The sequence below is a fragment of the Seriola aureovittata genome, chromosome 3 (genome assembly GCF_021018895.1).
Source record: "Seriola aureovittata isolate HTS-2021-v1 ecotype China chromosome 3, ASM2101889v1, whole genome shotgun sequence".
Taxonomy (NCBI): domain Eukaryota; kingdom Metazoa; phylum Chordata; class Actinopteri; order Carangiformes; family Carangidae; genus Seriola; species Seriola aureovittata.
In genome coordinates this window covers 30,422,733-30,445,270 of record NC_079366.1, presented here as the reverse complement: position 1 = coordinate 30,445,270, position 22,538 = coordinate 30,422,733, and the positions used below count along the sequence as shown (strand labels likewise).

At 36.2% G+C, this 22,538-nt stretch overlaps 1 protein-coding gene across 2 annotated transcripts; it reads right to left on the bottom strand.

Moving 5' to 3' along the window:
- Positions 1-12,538: 12,538 nt before the first annotated feature.
- Positions 12,539-22,476, bottom strand: pex6 (peroxisomal biogenesis factor 6). 2 transcript variants are annotated; one of them, XM_056369170.1, is made up of 18 exons: positions 20,758-22,476; positions 19,100-19,720; positions 18,631-18,797; positions 18,467-18,550; positions 18,168-18,285; positions 17,190-17,323; positions 16,977-17,082; positions 16,336-16,538; positions 16,030-16,216; positions 15,853-15,929; positions 15,652-15,769; positions 15,330-15,535; positions 14,800-14,861; positions 14,307-14,415; positions 13,974-14,090; positions 13,587-13,664; positions 13,233-13,372; positions 12,539-12,914 (listed from the first exon to the last, which is right to left on the bottom strand). In XM_056369170.1, the coding sequence occupies exons 1-18, from the start codon at positions 21,283-21,285 to the stop codon at positions 12,778-12,780; spliced, it is 3,192 nt and encodes a 1,063-aa protein (XP_056225145.1). In that variant the 5' UTR covers positions 21,286-22,476; the 3' UTR covers positions 12,539-12,777. The 2 variants fall into 2 exon arrangements, with proteins under 2 accessions (XP_056225145.1, XP_056225153.1); XM_056369178.1 differs by having other exon boundaries at positions 16,977-17,079.
- Between the last annotated feature and the right edge of the window lie 62 nt (positions 22,477-22,538).

The following is a 22,538-nucleotide window of genomic DNA, read 5'->3' as shown; positions in this document are numbered from 1 at the left end:
AGTATAGTAAGGCATAAAAAGTCATTGTATCGTAAGGCATAAAAAGTAAAAAAAAAGATATATTATAGTAAGGCATAAAAAGTCATAAAAAGTCATAGTAGAGTAAGGCATAAAAAGTCATAGTATAGTAAGGCATAAAAAGTCATAAAAAGTCATAGTATAGTAAGGCATAAAAAAGTCATAAAAATGTCACAGTATAGTAAGGCATAAAAAGTCATAAAAACGTCGTAGTATAGTAAGGATTAAAAACTCCTGAAAATGTCATAGTATAGTAAGGCATGAAAACGTCATAGTATAGTAAGGCATAAAAAGTCATAAAAACAATATATTATAGTAAGGCATAAAAACGTCATAGTATAGTAAGACATAAAAAATCATAAAAACGTCATAGTATAGTAAGGCATAAAAAGTCATAAAAACGTCATAGTATAGTAAGGCATAAAAAGTCATAAAAACGTCATAGTATAGTAAGGCATTAAAAGTCATAAAAACGTCACAGTATAGTAAGGCATAAAAAGTCATTGTATAGTAAGACATAAAAAGTCATAAAAATGTCACAGTATAGTAAGGCATAAAAAGTCATAAAAACGTCGTAGTATAGTAAGGATTAAAAAGTCATAAAAAGTCATGAAAACGTCATAGTATAGTAAGGCATGAAAACGTCATAGTATAGTCAGGCATAAAAAGTCATAAAAACGATATATTATAGTAAGGTATAAAAAGTCAAAAAAACTTCATAGTATCGTAAGGCATAAAAAGTCATAAAAACGTCACAGTATAGTAAGGCATAAAAATTCATAGTATAGTAAGGCATAAAAAGTCATAAAAACGTCATAGTATAGTAAGGCATAAAAAGTCATAAAAACGTCAAAGTATAGTAAGGCATAACAAGTCATAAAAAGTCATAGTATAGTAAGGTATAAAAAGTCAAAAAAACTTCATAGTATAGTAAGGCATAAAAAGTCATAAAAACGTCACAGTATAGTAAGGCATAAAAAGTCATAAAAGCGTCACAGTATAGTAAGGCATAAAAAGTCATAGGCATAAAAAGTCATAAAAACGTCAAAGTATAGTAAGGCATAAAAAGTCATAAAAACATCACAGTATAGTAAGGCATAAAAAGTCATAGTATAATAAGGCATAAAAAGTCATAAAAACGTCATAGTATAATAAGGCATAAAAAGTCATAAAAACGTCATAGTATAGTAAGGCATAAAAAGTCATAAAAATGTCATAGTATAGTAAGGCATAAAAAGTCATAGTATAGTAAGGCATAAAAAAGTCATAAAAATGTCACAGTATAATAAGGCATAAAAAGTCATTGTATAGTAAGATATAAAAAGTCATAAAAACGTCATAGTATAGTAAGGTATAAAAAGTCAAAAAAACTTCATAGTATAGTAAGGCATAAAAAGTCATAAAAACGTCATAGTATAATAAGGCATAAAAAGTCATAATATAGTAAGACATAAAAAATCATAAAAACGTCATAGTATAGTAAGGCATAAAAAGTCATAATATAGTAAGGCATAAAAAGTCATAAAAACGTCATAGTATAGTAAGGCATAAAAAGTCATAAAAACGTAACAGTATAGTAAGGCATAAAAAGTCATAGTATCGTAAGGCATAAAAAGTCATAAAAACGTCACAGTATAGTAAGGCATAAAAAGTCATAGTATAGTAAGGCATAAAAAAGTCATAAAAACGTCACAGTATAGTAAGGCATAAAAAGTCATAAAAACGTCACAGTATAGTAAGGCATAAAAAGTCATAAAAACGTCATAGTATGATAAGGCATAAAAAGTCATAAAAACGTCACAGTATAGTAAGGCATAAAAAGTCATAAAAACGTCGTACTATAGTAAGGATTAAAAAGTCTTGAAAATGTCATAGTATAGTAAGGCATAAAAAGTCATAAAAACGATATATTATAGTAAGGTATAAAAAGTCAAAAAAACTTCATAGTATATTAAGGCGTAAAAAGTCATATAAACGTCATAGTATAGTAAGGCATAAAAAAGTCATAAAAACGTCATAGTATAATAAGGCATAAAAAGTCATAGTATAGTGAGGCATAAAAAGTTATAAAAACGTCAGGCATAAAAAGTCGTAGTATAGTAAGTCATAAAAAGTCATAAAAACGACATAGTATACTTATGATTAAAAAGTCATAAAAAGTCATAGTATAGTAAGGCATAAAAACGTCATAGTATAGTAAGGCATAAAAAGTCATAAAAACGTCATTGTATAGTAAGGCATAAAAAGTCATAAAAACGTCACAGTATAGTAAGGCATAAAAAGTCATAGTATCGTAAGGCATAAAAAGTCATAAAAACGTCATAGTATAGTAAGGCATAAAAAGTCATAAAAACGTCACAGTATAGTAAGGCATAAAAAGTCATAGTATCGCAAGGCATAAAAAGTCATAAAAACGTCACAGTATAGTAAGGCATAAAAAGTCATAAAAACTTCATAGTATCGCAAGGCATAAAAAGTCATAAAAACGTCACAGTATAGTAAGGCATAAAACGTCATAAAAACATCATAGTATAATAAGGCATAAAAAGTCATAAAAACGTCACAGTATAGTAAGGCATAAAAAGTCATAGTATAGTAAGGCATAAAAAGTCATAAAAATGTCATCGTATGATAAGGCATAAAAAGTAAAAAAAAACTTCATAGTATAGTAAGGCGTAAAATGTCATAAAAACATCATAGTATAGTAAGGCATAAAAAGTCATGAAAACTTCATAGTGTAGTAAGGCATAAAAAGTCATAATATAGTAAGACATAAAAAATCATAAAAACGTCATAGTATAGTAAGGCATAAAAAGTCATAAAAACGTCATAGTATAGTAAGGCATAAAAAGTCATAAAAACGTCATAGTATAGTAAGGCATAAAAAGTCATAAAAACGTAACAGTATAGTAAGGCATAAAAAGTCATAAAAATGTCATAGTATAGTAAGGCATAAAAAGTCATAAAAACGTCATAGTATAGTAAGGCATAAAAAGTCATAGTATAGTAAGGCATAAAAAGTCATAAAAACGTCATAGTATAGTAAGGCATAAAAAGTCATAAAAACGTCAAAGTATAGTAAGGCATAACAAGTCATAAAAAGTCATAGTATAGTAAGGTATAAAAAGTCAAAAAAACTTCATAGTATAGTAAGGCATAAAAAGTCATAAAAACGTCACAGTATAGTAAGGCATAAAAAGTCATAGTATAGTAAGGCATAAAAAGACATAAAAACGTCATAGTATAGTAAGGCATAAAAAGTCATAATATAGTAAGACATAAAAAATCATAAAAACGTCATAGTATAGTAAGGCATAAAAAGTCATAAAAACGTCATAGTATAGTAAGGCATAAAAAGTCATAAAAACGTCATAGTATAGTAAGGCATAAAAAGTCATAAAAACGTCATAGTATAGTAAGGCATAAAAAGTCATAAAAACGTCATAGTATAGTAAGGCATAAAATGTCATAAAAACGTCACAGTATAGTAAGGCATAAAAAGTCATAGTATAGTAAGGCATAAAAAGTCATAAAAACGTCACAGTATAGTAAGGCATAAAAAGTCATAAAAGCGTCACAGTATAGTAAGGCATAAAAAGTCATAGGCATAAAAAGTCATAAAAACGTCAAAGTATAGTAAGGCATAAAAAGTTATAAAAACATCACAGTATAGTAAGGCATAAAAAGTCATAGTATAATAAGGCATAAAAAGTCATAAAAACGTCATAGTATAATAAGGCATAAAAAGTCATAAAAACGTCATAGTATAGTAAGGCATAAAAAGTCATAAAAATGTCATAGTATAATAAGGCATAAAAAGTCATAGTATAGTGAGGCATAAAAAGTCATAAAAACGTCATAGTATAGTTATGATTAAAAAGTCATAGTATAGTAAGGCATAAAAAGTCATAAAAATGTCATCGTATGATAAGGCATAAAAAGTCAAAAAAAACTTCATAGTATAGTAAGGCATAAAAAGTCATAGTATAGTGAGGCATAAAAAGTCATAAAAACGTCATAGTATAGTTATGATTAAAAAGTCATAAAAAGTCATAGTATAGTAAGGCATAAAAACTCGTAGTATAGTAAGTCATAAAAAGTCATAAAAATGTCATAGTATAGGTATGATTAAAAAGTCATAAAAACGTCATAGTATAGCAAGGCATAAAAAGTCATAGTATAGTAAGGCATAAAAACGTCATAGTATAGTAAGGCATAAAAAGTCATTGTATCGCAAGGCATAAAAAGTCAAAAAAAAGATATATTATAGTAAGGCATAAAAAGTCATAAAAAGTCATAGTAGAGTAAGGCATAAAAAGTCATAAAAACGTCGTAGTATAGTAAGGCATAAAAAGTCATAGTATAGTAAGTCATAAAAAGACGTAAAAACGTCACAGTATAGTAAGGCATAAAAAGACGTAAAAACGTCACAGTATAGTAAGGCATAAAAAGACGTAAAAACATCACAGTATAGTAAGGCATAAAAAGTCATAAAAACGTCACAGTATAATAAGGCATAAAAAGTCATTGTATAGTAAGACATAAAAGGTCATAAAAAAGTCATAGTATAGTAAGGCATAAAAAGTCATAAAAACGTCATAGTATAGTAAGGCATAAAAGTCATAGTATAGTAAGGCATAAAAAGTCTTGAAAATGTCATAGTATAGTAAGGCATGAAAACGTCACAGTATAGTAAGGCATAAAAAGTCATAGTATCGTAAAGCATAAAAAGTCATAAAAACGTCACAGTATAGTAAGGCATAAAAAGTCATTGTATCGTAAGGCATAAAAAGTAAAAAAAAAGATATATTATAGTAAGGCATAAAAAGTCATAAAAAGTCATAGTAGAGTAAGGCATAAAAAGTCATAGTATAGTAAGGCATAAAAAGTCATAAAAACGTCATAGTATAGTAAGGCATAAAAAGTCATAAAAACGTCGTAGTATAGTAAGGCATAAAAAGTCATAAAAACGTCACTGTATAGTAAGGCATAAAAAGTCATAGTATCGTAAAGCATAAAAAGTCATAAAAACGTCACAGTATAGTAAGGCATAAAAAGTCATTGTATCGCAAGGCATAAAAAGTCATAAAAAGTCATAGTAGAGTAAGGCATGAAAAGTCATAAAAACGTAACAGTATAGTAAGGCATAAAAACTCATAAAAACGTCATAGTATAGTAAGGCATAAAAAGTCATAGTATAGTAAGGCATAAAAAAGTCATAAAAATGTCACAGTATAGTAAGGCATAAAAAGTCATAAAAACGTCGTAGTATAGTAAGGATTAAAAACTCCTGAAAATGTCATAGTATAGTAAGGCATGAAAACTTCATAGTATAGTAAGGCATAAAAAGTCATAGTATAGTAAGGCATAAAAAAGTCATAAAAATGTCACAGTATAATAAGGCATAAAAAGTCATTGTATAGTAAGATATAAAAAGTCATAAAAACGTCATAGTATAGTAAGGTATAAAAAGTCAAAAAAACTTCATAGTATAGTAAGGCATAAAAAGTCATAAAAGCGTCACAGTATAGTAAGGCATAAAAAGTCATAGGCATAAAAAGTCATAAAAACGTCATAGTATAGTAAGGCATAAAAAGTCATAATATAGTAAGACATAAAAAATCATAAAAACGTCATAGTATAGTAAGGCATAAAAAGTCATAATATAGTAAGGCATAAAAAGTCATAAAAACGTGATAGTATAGTAAGGCATAAAAAGTCATAAAAACGTAACAGTATAGTAAGGCATAAAAAGTCATAGTATCGTAAGGCATAAAAAGTCATAAAAACGTCACAGTATAGTAAGGCATAAAAAGTCATAGTATAGTAAGGCATAAAAAGTCATAAAAACGTCACAGTATAGTAAGGCATAAAAAGTCATAAAAACGTCACAGTATAGTAAGGCATAAAAAGTCATAAAAACGTCATAGTATGATAAGGCATAAAAAGTCATAAAAACGTCACAGTATAGTAAGGCATAAAAAGTCATAAAAACGTCGTACTATAGTAAGGATTAAAAAGTCTTGAAAATGTCATAGTATAGTAAGGCATAAAAAGTCATAAAAACGATATATTATAGTAAGGTATAAAAAGTCAAAAAAACTTCATAGTATAGTAAGGCGTAAAAAGTCATAAAAACGTCATAGTATAGTAAGGCATAAAAAAGTTATAAAAACGTCATAGTATAGTAAGGCATAAAAAGTCATAGTATAGTGAGGCATAAAAAGTTATAAAAACGTCAGGCATAAAAAGTCGTAGTATAGTAAGTCATAAAAAGTCATAAAAACGTCATAGTATAGTTATGATTAAAAAGTCATAAAAAGTCATAGTATAGTAAGGCATAAAAACGTCATAGTATAGTAAGGCATAAAAAGTCATAAAAACGTCATTGTATAGTAAGGCATAAAAAGTCATAAAAACGTCACAGTATAGTAAGGCATAAAAAGTCATAGTATCGTAAGGCATAAAAAGTCATAAAAACGTCATAGTATAGTAAGGCATAAAAAGTCATAAAAACGTCACAGTATAGTAAGGCATAAAAAGTCATAGTATCGCAAGGCATAAAAAGTCATAAAAACGTCACAGTATAGTAAGGCATAAAAAGTCATAAAAACGTCATAGTATCGCAAGGCATAAAAAGTCATAAAAACGTCACAGTATAGTAAGGCATAAAAAGTCATAAAAACATCATAGTATAATAAGGCATAAAAAGTCATAAAAACGTCATAGTATAGTAAGGCATAAAAAAGTCATAAAAACGTCATAGTATAGTAAGGCATAAAAAGTCATAAAAATGTCACAGTATAGTAAGGCATAAAAAGTCATAGTATAGTAAGGCATAAAAAGTCATAAAAATGTCATCGTATGATAAGGCATAAAAAGTAAAAAAAAACTTCATAGTATAGTAAGGCGTAAAATGTCATAAAAACATCATAGTATACTAAGGCATAAAAAGTCATGAAAACGTCATAGTATAGTAAGGCATAAAAAGTCATAATATAGTAAGACATAAAAAATCATAAAAACGTCATAGTATAGTAAGGCATAAAAAGTCATAAAAACGTCACAGTATAGGAAGGCATAAAAAGTCATAAAAACGTCACAGTATAGTAAGGCATAAAAAGTCATAAAAAGTCATAGTATAGTAAGGCATAAAAAGTCATAAAAACGTCATAGTATAGTAAGGCATAAAAAGTCATAAAAACGTCATAGTATAGTAAGGCATAAAAAGTCATAAAAACGTCACAGTATAGTAAGGCATAAAAAGTCATAAAAACGTCATAGTATGATAAGGCATAAAAAGTCATAAAAACGTCACAGTATAGGAAGGCATAAAAAGTCATAAAAACGTCACAGTATAGTAAGGCATAAAAAGTCATAAAAACGTCATAGTATGATAAGGCACAAAAAGTCATAAAAATGTCACAGTATAGTAAGGCATAAAAAGTCATAAAAACGTCGTACTATAGTAAGGATTAAAAAGTCTTGAAAATGTCATAGTATAGTAAGGCATAAAAAGTCATAAAAACGATATATTATAGTAAGGTATAAAAAGTCAAAAAAACTTCATAGTATAGTAAGGCGTAAAAAGTCATATAAACGTCATAGTATAGTAAGGCATAAAAAAGTCATAAAAACGTCATAGTATAATAAGGCATAAAAAGTCATAGTATAGTGAGGCATAAAAAGTTATAAAAACGTCAGGCATAAAAAGTCGTAGTATAGTAAGTCATAAAAAGTCATAAAAACGTCATAGAATACTTATGATTAAAAAGTCATAAAAAGTCATAGTATAGTAAGGCATAAAAACGTCATAGTATAGTAAGGCATAAAAAGTCATAAAAACGTCATTGTATAGTAAGGCATAAAAAGTCATAAAAACGTCACAGTATAGTAAGGCATAAAAAGTCATAGTATCGTAAGGCATAAAAAGTCATAAAAACGTCATAGTATAGTAAGGCATAAAAAGTCATAAAAACGTCACAGTATAGTAAGGCATAAAAAGTCATAGTATCGCAAGGCATAAAAAGTCATAAAAACGTCACAGTATAGTAAGGCATAAAAAGTCATAAAAACTTCATAGTATCGCAAGGCATAAAAAGTCATAAAAACGTCACAGTATAGTAAGGCATAAAACGTCATAAAAACATCATAGTATAATAAGGCATAAAAAGTCATAAAAACGTCACAGTATAGTAAGGCATAAAAAGTCATAGTATAGTAAGGCATAAAAAGTCATAAAAATGTCATCGTATGATAAGGCATAAAAAGTAAAAAAAAACTTCATAGTATAGTAAGGCGTAAAATGTCATAAAAACATCATAGTATAGTAAGGCATAAAAAGTCATGAAAACTTCATAGTGTAGTAAGGCATAAAAAGTCATAAAAACGTCGTAGTATAGTAAGGCATAAAAAGTCATAAAAACTTCATAGTATAGTAAGGCATAAAAAGTCATAAAAACGTCATAGTATAGTAAGGCATAAAAAGTCATAAAAACGTCATAGTATAGTAAGGCATAAAAAGTCATAAAAACGTAACAGTATAGTAAGGCATAAAAAGTCATAAAAATGTCATAGTATAGTAAGGCATAAAAAGTCATAAAAACGTCATAGTATAGTAAGGCATAAAATGTCATAAAAACGTCACAGTATAGTAAGGCATAAAAAGTCATAGTATAGTAAGGCATAAAAAGTCATAAAAACGTCACAGTATAGTAAGGCATAAAAAGTCATAAAAACGTCATAGTATGATAAGGCATAAAAAGTCATAAAAACGTCACAGTATAGGAAGGCATAAAAACTCATAAAAACGTCACAGTATAGTAAGGCATAAAAAGTCATAGGCATAAAAAGTCATAAAAACGTCAAAGTATAGTAAGGCATAAAAAGTCATAAAAACATCACAGTATAGTAAGGCATAAAAAGTCATAGTATAGTAAGGCATAAAAAGACATAAAAACGTCATAGTATAGTAAGGCATAAAAAGTCATAATATAGTAAGACATAAAAAATCATAAAAACGTCATAGTATAGTAAGGCCCAAAAAGTCATAAAAACGTCATAGTATAGTAAGGCATAAAAAGTCATAAAAACGTCATAGTATAGTAAGGCATAAAAAGTCATAAAAACGTCATAGTATAGTAAGGCATAAAAAGTCATAGTATAGTAAGGCATAAAAAAGTCATAAAAATGTCACAGTATAATAAGGCATAAAAAGTCATTGTATAGTAAGATATAAAAAGTCATAAAAACGTAACAGTATAGTAAGGCATAAAAAGTCAAAAAAACTTCATAGTATAGTAAGGCATAAAAAAGTCATAAAAACGTCATAGTATAGTAAGGCATAAAAAGTCATAATATAGTAAGACATAAAAAATCATAAAAACGTCATAGTATAATAAGGCATAAAAAAGTCATAATATAGTAAGGCATAAAAAGTCATAAAAACGTCATAGTATAGTAAGGCATAAAAAGTCATAAAAAGTCACAGTATAGTAAGGCATAAAAACGTCATAGTATCGTAAGGCATAAAAAAGTCATAAAAACGTCACAGTATAGTAAGGCATATAAAAAGTCATAGTATAGTAAGGCATAAAAAAGTCATAAAAACGTCACAGTATAGTAAGGCATAAAAAGTCATAAAAACGTCACAGTATAGTAAGGCATAAAAAGTCATAAAAACGTCATAGTATGATAAGGCATAAAAAGTCATAAAAACGTCACAGTATAGTAAGGCATAAAAAGTCATAAAAACGTCGTACTATAGTAAGGATTAAAAAGTCTTGAAAATGTCATAGTATAGTAAGGCATAAAAAGTCATAAAAACGATATATTATAGTAAGGTATAAAAAGTCAAAAAAACTTCATAGTATAGTAAGGCGTAAAAAGTCATAAAAACGTCATAGTATAGTAAGGCATAAAAAAGTCATAAAAACGTCATAGTATAGTAAGGCATAAAAAGTCATAGTATAGTGAGGCATAAAAAGTTATAAAAACGTCAGGCATAAAAAGTCATAAAAAGTCGTAGCATAAAAAGTCGTAGTATAGTAAGTCATAAAAAGTCATAAAAACGTCATAGTATAGTTATGATTAAAAAGTCATAAAAAGTCATAGTATAGTAAGGCATAAAAACGTCATAGTATAGTAAGGCATAAAAAGTCATAAAAACGTCGCACTATAGTAAGGATTAAAAAGTCTTGAAAATGTCATAGTATAGTAAGGCATGAAAACTTCATAGTATATTCAGGCATAAAAAGTCATAAAAACGTCACAGTATAGTAAGGCATAAAAAGTCATAGTATCGTAAGGCATAAAAAGTCATAGTATCGTAAGGCATAAAAAGTCATAAAAACGTCATAGTATAGTAAGGCATAAAAAGTCATAAAAACGTCACAGTATAGTAAGGCATAAAAAGTCATAGTATCGCAAGGCATAAAAAGTCATAAAAACGTCACAGTATAGTAAGGCATAAAAAGTCATAAAAACATCATAGTATAATAAGGCATAAAAAGTCATAAAAACGTCATAGTATAGTAAGGCATAAAAAAGTCATAAAAACGTCATAGTATAGTAAGGCATAAAAAGTCATAAAAATGTCACAGTATAGTAAGGCATAAAAAGTCATTGTATCGTAAGGCATAAAAAGTAAAAAAAAAGATATATTATAGTAAGGCATAAAAAGTCATAAAAAGTCATAGTAGAGTAAGGCATAAAAAGTCACAGTATAGTAAGGCATAAAAAGTCATAAAAACGTCGTAGTATAGTAAGGATTAAAAAGTCTTGAAAATGTCATAGTATAGTAAGGCATGAAAACGTCATAGTATAGTCAGGCATAAAAAGTCATAAAAACGATATATTATAGTAAGGTATAAAAAGTCAAAAAAACTTCATAGTATCGTAAGGCATAAAAAGTCATAAAAACGTCACAGTATAGTAAGGCATAAAAAGTCATAGTATAGTAAGGCATAAAAAGTCATAAAAACGTCATCGTATAGTAAGGCATAAAAAGTCATAAAAAGTCATAGTATAGTAAGGCATAAAAAGTCAAAAAAACTTCATAGTATAGTCAGGCATAAAAAGTCAAAAAAACGTCACAGTATAGTAAGGCATAAAAAGTCATAGGCATAAAAAGTCATAAAAACGTCATAGTATAGTAAGGCATAAAAAGTCATAAAAACATCACAGTATAGTAAGGCATAAAAAGTCATAAAAACGTCATAGTATAGTAAGGCATAAAAAGTCATAGTATAGTAAGGCATAAAAAGTCATAAAAACGTCACAGTATAGTAAGGCATAAAAAGTCATAAAAACGTCATAGTAGAGTAAGGCATAAAAAGTCATAGTATAGTAAGGCATAAAAAGTCATAAAAACGTCATAGTATAGTAAGGCATAAAAAGTCATAAAAACATCACAGTATAGTAAGGCATAAAAAAGTCATAAAAACGTCATAGTATAGTAAGGCATAAAAAGTCATAGTATAGTAAGGCATAAAAAGTTATAAAAACGTCATAGTATAGTAAGGCATTAAAAGTCATAAAAACGTCACAGTATAGTAAGGCATAAAAAGTCATTGTATAGTAAGACATAAAAAGTCATAAAAACGTCATAGTATAGTAAGGCATAAAAAGTCATAGTATAGTAAGGCATAAAAAGTTATAAAAACGTCATAGTATAGTAAGGCATTAAAAGTCATAAAAACGTCACAGTATAGTAAGGCATAAAAAGTCATTGTATAGTAAGACATAAAAAGTCATAAAAACGTCATAGTATAGTAAGGCATAAAAAGTCGTAGTATAGTAAGTCATAAAAATTCATAAAAACGTCATAGTATAGTTATGATTAAAAAGTCATAAAAAGTCATAGTATAGTAAGGCATAAAAACGTCATAGTATAGTAAGGCATAAAAAGTCATAAAAACATCATAGTATATTCAGGCATAAAAAGTCATGAAAACAACATAATATAATAAAGCATAAAAACGTCATAGTATAGTAAGGCATAAAAAGTCGTAGTATAGTAAGTCATAAAAAGTCATAAAAACGTCATAGTATAGTAAGGCATAAAAAGGTCATAGTATAGTAAGGCATGAAAAGTCATAAAAACGTCATAGTATAATAAGGCATAAAATGTTATAGTATAGTAAGGCATAAAAACGTAAAAAAAAACATCAGTGTAGTCACAGTTACAGACATGTATATATATTCCCACTCTTATACCCTCCCACTCAGACACATATTCTCACGTGTTGTATGCATGTATATGCATGATTAAGAATATACAGCGTGAGTTTGTATGTACATATATAACCATGTGTGTGTATATGCATGTATACATATATTCATATCCATGAAAGTATACATGTATGTCGAAGCGCTTAATATGATCAGCTGAAAAGTTCCATCTTTACTCCAGCATCCATTCAGCATCTGGGTCTCAGCTGTGTGAAGAAACTGGTGGCCGATCTGAGCAGATGATGTCGTGACAGTGCCTCTGTTCGAATAAACTCAAATAACACATCTGTTTTCATTAGCTTATGTCTTTATTAATTACATTTTACAATTATATAAATTAGCTTTACATCATTTACACTGTTAATTTACATTGCTTTACAGTATTATACAAAGATGATTCCTTAATTATACAGTTAGACCGTCATGCGAGTCCTCAGCCTCTTAAAACATGTGGTTAAGTGTTGAAGTGTGGACGTGGTCGTCCGTCAGTCTCTGAGGATGAACACTTAGAATCTATTTCTCCTGGTGTCACTTCACGGTGAGTTTCTCTTGAATGTTTCTGTATCGCAGCAGCTCCTGCTCCGACACAGACGGCTTGAAGTTTTCTAACGCTGTGGAGAAATCCTCAACGGAGAGGAGGACAGGGGAGTCCTCTGAGTCCAGACCTGAGAGAGAGAGAGAGAGAGAGAGAGAGAGAGAGAGAGAGAGAGAGAGAGAGTGTGACTGGAGAAGCTGAGACAGCAACACCTTCACAGATTAGTGTGTATTTGATTTATATTCTAACCTTTTGGTGTACATCTTAATTAATTAGCACTGTTGCTTCTCTGTGAAAATTCTTTAGCTGAATGTCTAAACAAACACAAGTTACTGGGGAGTATTTAATAAAAGCATTAGAGGTGCGTTGTGTCTGTTCAAACCCTGTGCACATGTTTCAAGACGTCCGTGGTTGAAATGTTCTAGACCTGTTGTTCCTGTTTTCTTACCTTCGTCGATGAGAGAGATTTTCCTCTTGATGGCGGCCGTCATGGCGTCTGAACAGAGAGCGTAAAGGTCAGCGCCGGTCACGTGAGCTGGACAGCGATCCACCACGTCCTGCAAGTTCACCGCAGGATCCAGCTGGAACCTGGAGTCCAGATTAAATATGTTTTTATGTTTGTTTTTCACTCACAAAAACACAGAGTCACTGAGAATCCTCTGTTCGTATCACTGAGACAATTTACACAAACACATAGAGGCAGTTAGTGACGGGTTAAAGGATTAATCTGCAGTTTTCCTGCAGTGACTGCTCCAGACTACATGTAAATGGGCTGTAATCCTGTAGGGGGGGCTGTTCTTACTTTCTGAGGATGGCCTGAAGAACTTGGAGCTGAGAGACTCGGTCCTCGTTGATGCCGACGTAGACCAGTTTATCGAACCTGGAGACGACAGAGAGACGCAGTTTAACATTTCACAGTCTGAGATCACAGAGACGAGCCGGGCGGAGGAGAGGTGAGGCGAGTCAGTGCTGAACTTTCTAAACTCTGAGGGTAAGATTGGATTAAATGAGTGATGATTTCGTTGGTCCAACGTAATCTCTGATTCATGGCTTGTTCTTAATGTGAATGGAAACCTACAAACAGTAAAGAGGTCTAAACATAACCTCTGAATCAGACTGACGTGTGTGTGTCTGTGTGTGTGTGTGTGTGTGTCTGTGTGTGTGTGTGTGTGTGTGTGTCAGCTCTAACCTGCCGGGCCTCAGCAGGGATTGGTCCAGCAGGTCCGGACGGTTTGTGGCTCCGATCACAAAAACCCCGACAGACGAGTGCAGAGCGTCGAGCTCGGCCAGCAGCTGAGACACGACTCTGTTCACACAAAGAGATTCAACCAAACTTTGTTCATCCTGCTGCAGCTGAACAACAGCTGTCACAGACGGCTTCACAATAAAAGAAACCGATTTAAAAACAAAACAAGATAGAAAAGATAAGTAAACGAAAAACAACAAACAGAAGATTATGTGGGATGTGAAAGAACAAAGCGTTGTTAAAGTTGCAGCCAGGTGACAGCAGGTAAACACACACCTGTCCATCACCCCTCCAGAGTCTCCACTGCGCCCCCTGCTGGGAGCCAGAGAGTCCAGCTCATCGAAGAAGACGACACAGGGAGCTGCTGAGCGCGCTCTGCAGAACACTGAGCACAACACGGACGTACAGTCAGATTTAATTAACTCTCTTTTTAATCAACCTTGAATAAAATATCACAGAAAAATATCAAATGTCCTAAAGGAAACGTACGACAACATATGACTTAGTTATCTTTATTAATTCAGTATTTTATTAATTAGTCAGATCACATGACTTTGTAGCTGCTCTACCATCTTTACATTTGTCCTCAGATCTGCCTGAATCACTGAAAACAAACTTTAACCTATATGTATGTTTATATGTATATATGTTTATGTGTATATATATTAATGTGTTTATGTTCATATGTATATATGTTTATTTGTATATATGTATATATGTTTATGTTGCTGTGTGATGAGCTTTATTTAACATGTGAAGCGATACAAACCTTCTCTGATGTTCTCCTCACTCTGACCCACGTACATGTTGATGAGTTCTGGACCTTTGACGCTGAAACAAGAAGAAACATCAGACGCATCAGCAACAGCACAACGCTGGACTTCAGCGTTGTTGATTTCATCGATTTTAAGATTCTACCTCTGACTTTTAAAGCTCTTCACGGCCCCAGATTATAAATATACTATATATTTCTGCCCCCTGTCAACGTGAGCGCAGCCTGAGGTCAGCTCTGGAACAACCTGATGAAAATCAGCATCTTCTTTTAAATCGCTTCTAAAAACAAATTTCTTTCATGAAGCGTTTGAATCATCTCTTTTAAATATTTCACATATTTTTGAAGAAGTTCTGTCAAAGTGTTACTGAGATATCGTGTCCATGAGAGCGAGACAGATGGATGGACGACCTGAAAACAAACCCATCTGACCGTCGCCCGCGCAGGGGAATAAAAACACTGCTGCTGTTTTGCGTGTAATCTTGTCCCGACAGGGAAGGACCGGAGGAAGACGAAGGTGATCTCACCTGAGGAAGGTCATGGAGCACTCAGTGGCCACGGCTTTGGCCAGCAGGGTTTTCCCGGTCCCCGGCGGTCCGTACAGCAGGACTCCGGTCCGGTTCAGACCCAGAGAGAGGAGCTCTGGACGCTGCAGAGGGAGCTGCACCGTGTCCAGGATCTCTTTCTTCACCTGCTGCAGACCTCCGACATCCTCCCACCGCACATCAGGGATCTGTTGGTGCAGAGGTGGAGCGGGGGGGGGGGGGGGTTAGGGTGACTCACATTAAACCAAACCGTCAACACCCAGACGGCACTAGAGGCTCGTCACACTGAGCTGTGTGTCGTCACCTTCGGCGCTCCGATGGCCTTGGACTGGGCGTCCTGCAGGGTCTCCAGGGCCGAGGTGAAGTCCTGGTTCTGGATGGTCACTCCACTGGAGCACAGGTCCTCCTCCTCCCGACCACCACTGAACACACACACACACACACAATGAGGCTACGACCCTTTAAAAGGAGTCTTCTTCATGTGTTTAAAGTCCTCCGGTCTCACCAGCTCTGGATCAGCCTCCTGCAGGAAGCTCGTCCGGCCTCAGACACCAGAACCTGCAGGTCCCCCAACACAAAACCCTGCGGACGAGAAACACAAGGTAATGAAGTCACAGTCAGGTTTGTAACTGGACTGGTGTAGGTCTGACTGGTCCTGGTCCTGGTCCGGACCCAGGCGTACCGCTGTGAGCTTGGCGAGTCTCTCCAGGTTCACGTCCCTCCCCAGCTGGAGGTCTCGGCTCAGGCTGAGCAGCATCGAGCGCCTCTGCTCTTCAGTGGGACTCTCGATCGCCACCTGGTGGACGAACGCGGCCATGACACCCGCGGACAGATCCCGAGGTCTGCAAACCGTCGCCATGACTACCACGCTGAAACCAGAGAGAGACACATAGCGTTAACCTGCTGCTCTAACCGGTCCAGTCCGGTCCAGACCAGCTGGTGTTCTGGTTCTGGTGTTACAGCCTGAAGGTTAGAGGTGCTCAGTGACCTGGTGGGGGCGCTGCTGATCAGCTGGCAGAGCGTGGCCCGGACCCTCCCGTCCTCCTCGGCGCCCCCTCTGGCTCTGAGCAGCAGCTGCAGGTTCCTGAGCAGCAGGATGCACGGCTGCAGGGCGTCGGCCCGACGGAACGCCGACGTCAGCTTCACCTCGGAGGCTGCAGGAGTGTCGGCACACACGCTCACACAGTCCACCTGCACACACACACACACACACACACACACACACACACACACACACACACACACACACACACACACACACACACACACACAAACACAAACACACACACACACACACGTTGGTCAACTGCATTTATTTTTGAAAAGACTTCCTGTGAGCTCCGGAACACAGATTTTCAGATTATATTCAATTTTATACATTTAATAATTAAAGGATGAAAACACCATTCTTAGTCAAATTAATGAATAATTCATAATTAATTCATTTTATCACCCAAATATGTGAAGTTTCATATAATATGTAAAATACAGATTTTATCTGGAGTGGACTCTTTGTCGTGAGTAATAATCTGTTCCCCTGATCGTGTTGAATAATCCTGATCTGAATATTGATCAAAATAATCAGGATTATGATTTTTTTCCATGACTGAGGCGTGTCGAACGTCGTACCTTCAGCAGGTGGAGGTTCAGTCTGTGACTCGCCGCGCCGACCGCCGTCATCTTCCCGCTTCCTGCCGGACCGTGGAGGAGGACGGTGCAACCGGACAGAGAGCTGCTGCAACCACAAACAACACTGACATCACTGACCACATGTCCCATCATGCCTCTGTCTACTATAGGTCTTACGGGGACCAGTCAGATCCTCGTGTTCAGGTGAGTTACCTGTGGTGCAGGTGGGGCAGCACGATGCTGCTGATCAGGTCCACCGTCTTGCTGAGGCCCGGAGGAGACAGACTGCTCCACAGGGACGCTCCCTCCACCAGGCAGCAGGGGACGGGGCTGTTGGTGGACGCTCCCTGAGGAGACACACAAACAAACGTCCACTGATACTGGAGCCGCATGACTATCTCCATGGCAACAGATGAGTGGTGGATTCGCTCCAGGGTCGAGTCGTTTCATCGTCCGTCTGAAGAGCTCAAGCTTCTGTCCTCCAGGTGGAGACTCAGACCAAATATCAGGTCTATGGCCCAGTTCAGACCAGTTCAGACCAGTTCAGACCAGTTCAGTGATCTGATCAGTGGTCAGCTCTAAGGTTACTTCCACACGACTTTAAAAATCATCTTTTTTCCTACGTTACCTCCACTTGTCCACATGACTCTGGGGTTTTCGAGCACCGAAAACTGAGACTTTTGGACGCGTTTTATTTTGAAAACACTGGAAACGATGATGTAGATACCCACGGTCGCTCACTGCTGCTAATCAACGGCAGAGTAGTCTATCTGCTTCCTGTTTACACCGGCTCGCACATGCTCAGTGTACGTGTGTGTTTTCAGGTGCATTTGTCTGGACGGAGATTGTTTCAATTTGAAAACAGTGTTTTCAAATGAAAGCGTGGTCGTGTGGACGTAGTCTTAGTACGACAGTTCACACTGGGCTTTACAATGTGTGATCAGATCTCACTTCCTGCTTCATATGCAAATAAACAGGTATGGGGTGTGTGTGTGTGTGTGTGTGTGTGTGTGTGTGTGTGTGTGTGTGTGTGTGTGTGTGTGTGTGTGTGTGTGAGAGAGAGAGAGAGGTACGGAGGGGTTGAGCGAATCATTGCTCTGCTCACGGCTCTACAGTGAAATCAGGATTTATCCATTTGAAATAGTAAAATATTTTGGGTTGATTATGAAACAGCCAGAGGTCAAAGGTCACCATGTAGAGTGAGGTGTGAAATCTGTCCGCCAGGTGAGCTCCTCCTCCTCCTTCTTCTTCTTCTTTTCTCTCAGCAGACGGACACACCTTCTGCACTCTGAAGAACAGCACTGGACACCTGACAGAGGTCAAAGGTCACACAGACTTATCATGTATGAATAAATCATCTCCTGTCTCCTGGTTTGATAGTGTTAATTTTAATTTTTAAGATACTAGTCAAAACATCTGAGCAGCGTGAAATTAGACAGAAATAATACAGATGTGTCCAGGTGTGTCCGGTCAGGACTGAGGTGTGGTACCTGTGGACGCCCTCAGAGTTGTTCTCCAGCAGGTCTGGATGTTTTCCAGTTGGAACCGATAAGATGTCTCCCTGTGAAACCAGTCTGCACAGAGAGAGAGGACAAGCTGGTCAGACTGGGAGACCACAGTGTTGGACAGACAGAGACAGAGACAGTCAGCTGACCTGTACGTGCTGAAGTGTTCAGACAACAGGTTGTCGTAGCAGCTAAGGTTGTTGTTCAGCGGAGACGCCACCGGCTGGATGTGGAGCTCGCTGGCGAGTGGCGGGGAAGCCGAGCGACAGAAACTGTCGGAGCGACCGCCGGGCTCCGGGTGAGACGGTTTCCACCTCTGAGACCAAACCACAAGAGACCACAGAGACTCAGCGAGGACATGATGAAGAACCAGAGCACCAAGATCACACAGACATTTTCTCTCTTCTCTCTACGCAGCTCGTTTTGGTTTTCTCTGTCCAGGTGTTGACACATCTGTCTCTGATGACACAGAGAACACTGGAGACTGACTGATGTGACGTCTTCATTACAGCAAGAGTTTGGTGTTTTTACTTCAATACACAGATCAATGAACTGATGACTAGAGAAAACAATCTGCAGATTAATTGATGGCAATAATGAGTGTTGAGTGTGTCGCACCTTCATCCTCAGCGTGCAGCTGCTCACTGGGATCATTTCTCCTTCAGTCATGTTGAACCACAGAGTCGCTGAGATGAAACCGACTTCGTCCTGGTTCTGCAGGTCTGGACTCTGTGTTAAATCCACCACCACCACAGAGACCAGCCGGTCCCTGCAGACCCCCCCCCTGACATCGGCCTGAGTCGGCGGGGGTCTGGAGGATCCGCCCAGCCTGGACAGCTTCACCCACTCCTGGTTGAACAGGCCGAGCCGCAGAAGCAGCTGTTTGCTCACAAACACACAGCTGTCCACGTCCACAGCTGCTCCCTGCTGACCTTTGACCCCGACCCATCGCTGAGTGTTCACCACCCGGACGTCCACCCTGCACTCCAGCGCCTGCAGGATGCCCGAGAACCCCGAGCCCAGCAGCTTCCTGTTGTCGAGAAGAGACCGCCCCCCTCCGAGGCCGTCGGCGTAGTGAGCAAAGTCTGACACGCACAGTCTGAACGGTCTGCAGGGCGGGGGGGCGCCAGGGGGGTCCACCGAGTCCCAGCAGTCCGTCAGAACCAAAGAGGTGTCGGCCGTGATCCGCCCCTGTGTTACAGGACTGCACTCCAACACCAACAGGTCCAACAGCTGCTGCTGCACCCGACAACACCAACAAGAGAAAACACCTTATGGACCAGGACCTGGACCAGAACCAGGTCTGAGCACAGAGCAGCGGTCGTGTTCTCAGGATGAACCACATGAAATATTAAATGTGACAGACTTTTGGGAGAAAATTAGCTGCAGCAGTTTTAATAAATGACAAACTGAATAAATTAAGTATTAATTAAGTATTATTAATGAATTTAAATATACATTTTTTTAACCATTAAAAATGAAGAGAAGAAACTCACTCGCTGCAGCTTCTGGAATGTGAATATTTTCTGTTTATGTTTATTTTCCATGACTGAAAACTTAATTAATCAAGTAAATAAATGAGTAGATTAATCAATAATTGGAAAAATCATTAGTTGCAGCCGTACTGCAGAGTCAGGGAAAAACAGGGAAAACTGCAGCCATGTTTTAATTATTAATTATTAATAATTAATTAATAATAACAATAATAATAATAATAATAACAGTTCCAGTAATTGTTATGTGGATCCATGTAAGTTGTTAACCTGGCAAAACTTAAAACAATAAATATTATACTCAAACATATATAATGATATATCATATATTAATAATATATTTGACATAAAAACATTAAACACAACAAAAATATTTGGCCTTTTCTGTTTTATAGAGATATAAAGTCTGTTGAGATATTACTCTGTGTAAAACTGTTTTAATTGTCTTTCATTACGTTTTCTCATCTTCGACTTGGAAAAAATATATTTTTTAAATTTCATATTTTGGGGTAAAACTCTGAATGCAGGACTTACAACTTTTATCAGGTTATTTACTTCTTTATTACTAAATCTATTACTTGCTTTTACTTGAGCTACGGATCTGAGTTTTTCTCTGCAACATTAAACTTTAACAGTTTACTTTAAGTTTTAAGTGAAAACTGAACGTGTCAGTGTTGAAATGTTCACACACATGCATCCTGTTTGCTTCCGGTAGACACTGAAGTGTTGACGTGATGTTAATAAACTGTTTACGGTCTTCAGTCTAGAAATAACCTGTCTCACCTGTCCCGGGTCCTCTCCCAGCAGCGGGTGTCGGGGAAGCATCAGCGGGTCCCCTTGCCGGGCCAGCAGCCACTGTCCCGGGCGGCAGAGTTCCAGCAGCCCGCCTGTGAACTGCTCAGCTCCGGCCAGGCGGAGACTCTGCCTGCTGCGGGCTCCCAGCACCACTCTGTCCAGGCTGACCGGCTCCAGAGCCCGGACGGTCCCGGAGCTGCCGAGCCGCTGGAGCCCGTGGTGCCGAAGGAAGAAACGGCTGGTGTACAACCGGACCCGGCTACGGGACTCGGTGTCGGCTCTGGGGGAGTTCCTCCCTCCGCATCCCGCTGTCTCCTCCTCGGTTGTCGGGTGAACGCACAGTAAAATACCCGGCCCCCTGGAGCTCTGAGGCCGCTGCGGGACGAAAAGGACGGTCGGCGGGTGCGTGTCATTCTGGAAAACCGAGTCCAGCTGAGACCTTAGTATCAAACCATCCAGAGGACTCAGGTGTGAGGGGAAACTCTCCACACAACACAACTCCACCTGCACCGCCATCTTGGAACTGCGTCATCACCGCTGCTGCTTTACAGTTTCCGGCGCTGAATTACTGCCCCCTAGTGGCCGACCCATGGAACTACAACACATAAAACTTTTATTTTTTTATTTATTTTTTTTATTTACATTTTTCTAGTACTTTTACTTCCATTACAGTACTTGAACTATAACTACAGTCATTTACAATAAAAAACAATGTGCATGTATATAACATGATGACAATCTGACCCGTAACATCCTCATCAGAACAGTATTTAGAAAACATTGTGTGAGCTGTAAGTTTGATTTACACTGTACCAAAAGTGCACTATATTTCAGTTCAATTTTAAATAATAGTCCATATTCATCAAAAGTTTAATGCAGAGTGTATTTTAAGTGTTAGATCTCTAAAATACACAGTGAAACTTGAACTTAACCTGTAGCTTATGGTACCATCTTTAAACATGTATGTTAGTAATGCCATTTAATGTTTAGAGGTACATGTTCATGTACTCAGAGCCTTAACAATGCTGTCCATGTGCTGAAGAGGACTCATTCTTTTGTACTTGATTCATAACGAATGAGAATAAATAGAACGACGGACACAATGACGGCTTTTTATTCACTTTTTCGAACTGAGCAGCAAAACTTCTGGTTAACAGTCTGAGCGTGTGTAGCTTTCTGTGTTGTATGATTTATGCTAGTGGAAAGAAGAAATAAAGATATGATTAATTTGACCACACATCGGCAAAATGGTAACGTTAGTGACCTTAAACGAGTAGCCCCAGAGCCCTAATATCAGTAGTGGGATCTGGAATAACAACGCTAGCTAACATCTCCATGGAAATAACATTAACTCCTACTGTCACATCCAAATTGTGATAACCAGAGTTACCTAAATAAAAACAACTCAACCTTATGCCTCACCCATTTTTGGTATGTTGGCATAAAATGGTCTATATTCATAAAAAAGAAAAAGTTCTGATATAAAACTGTTTTCAGTTTTGGGACTTGCCTCTTATCTTTGATATTTTGAGACTGCCCCAGCCATGGAAATGCAGACGTTTCTGATTAGAGGGGGAACATCTCTTTGGTGAAACTGTTCACAACTCAGAGACATCTATGACAAGGAGACACAACTACACACTGATTTCTTTAAGAGATGAATAGTAGTGGAGTAGAAGGGTCAAGTAGCAGTAGAAAAACTTGACAATAAGGTACTTGACTTACTTGTTGTCTTGGGTCCTACTTGGACTTGTGCTTAGACAGACCTG

Excerpts from the sequence above, each read along its gene's own strand:
- pex6 (XM_056369170.1), bottom strand. The coding sequence starts at position 21,285 with ATGGCGGTGCAGGTGGAGTTGTGTTGTGTGGAGAGTTTCCCCTCACAC. Across the intron at positions 17,324-18,167 it reads TTCACACCTCACTCTACATG|GGAGCGTCCACCAACAGCCC; the intron begins GTGACCTTTGAC and ends GTGTCTCCTCAG. Across the intron at positions 14,091-14,306 it reads TCTGGAGGGGTGATGGACAG|AGTCGTGTCTCAGCTGCTGG; the intron begins GTGTGTGTTTAC and ends TTGTGTGAACAG.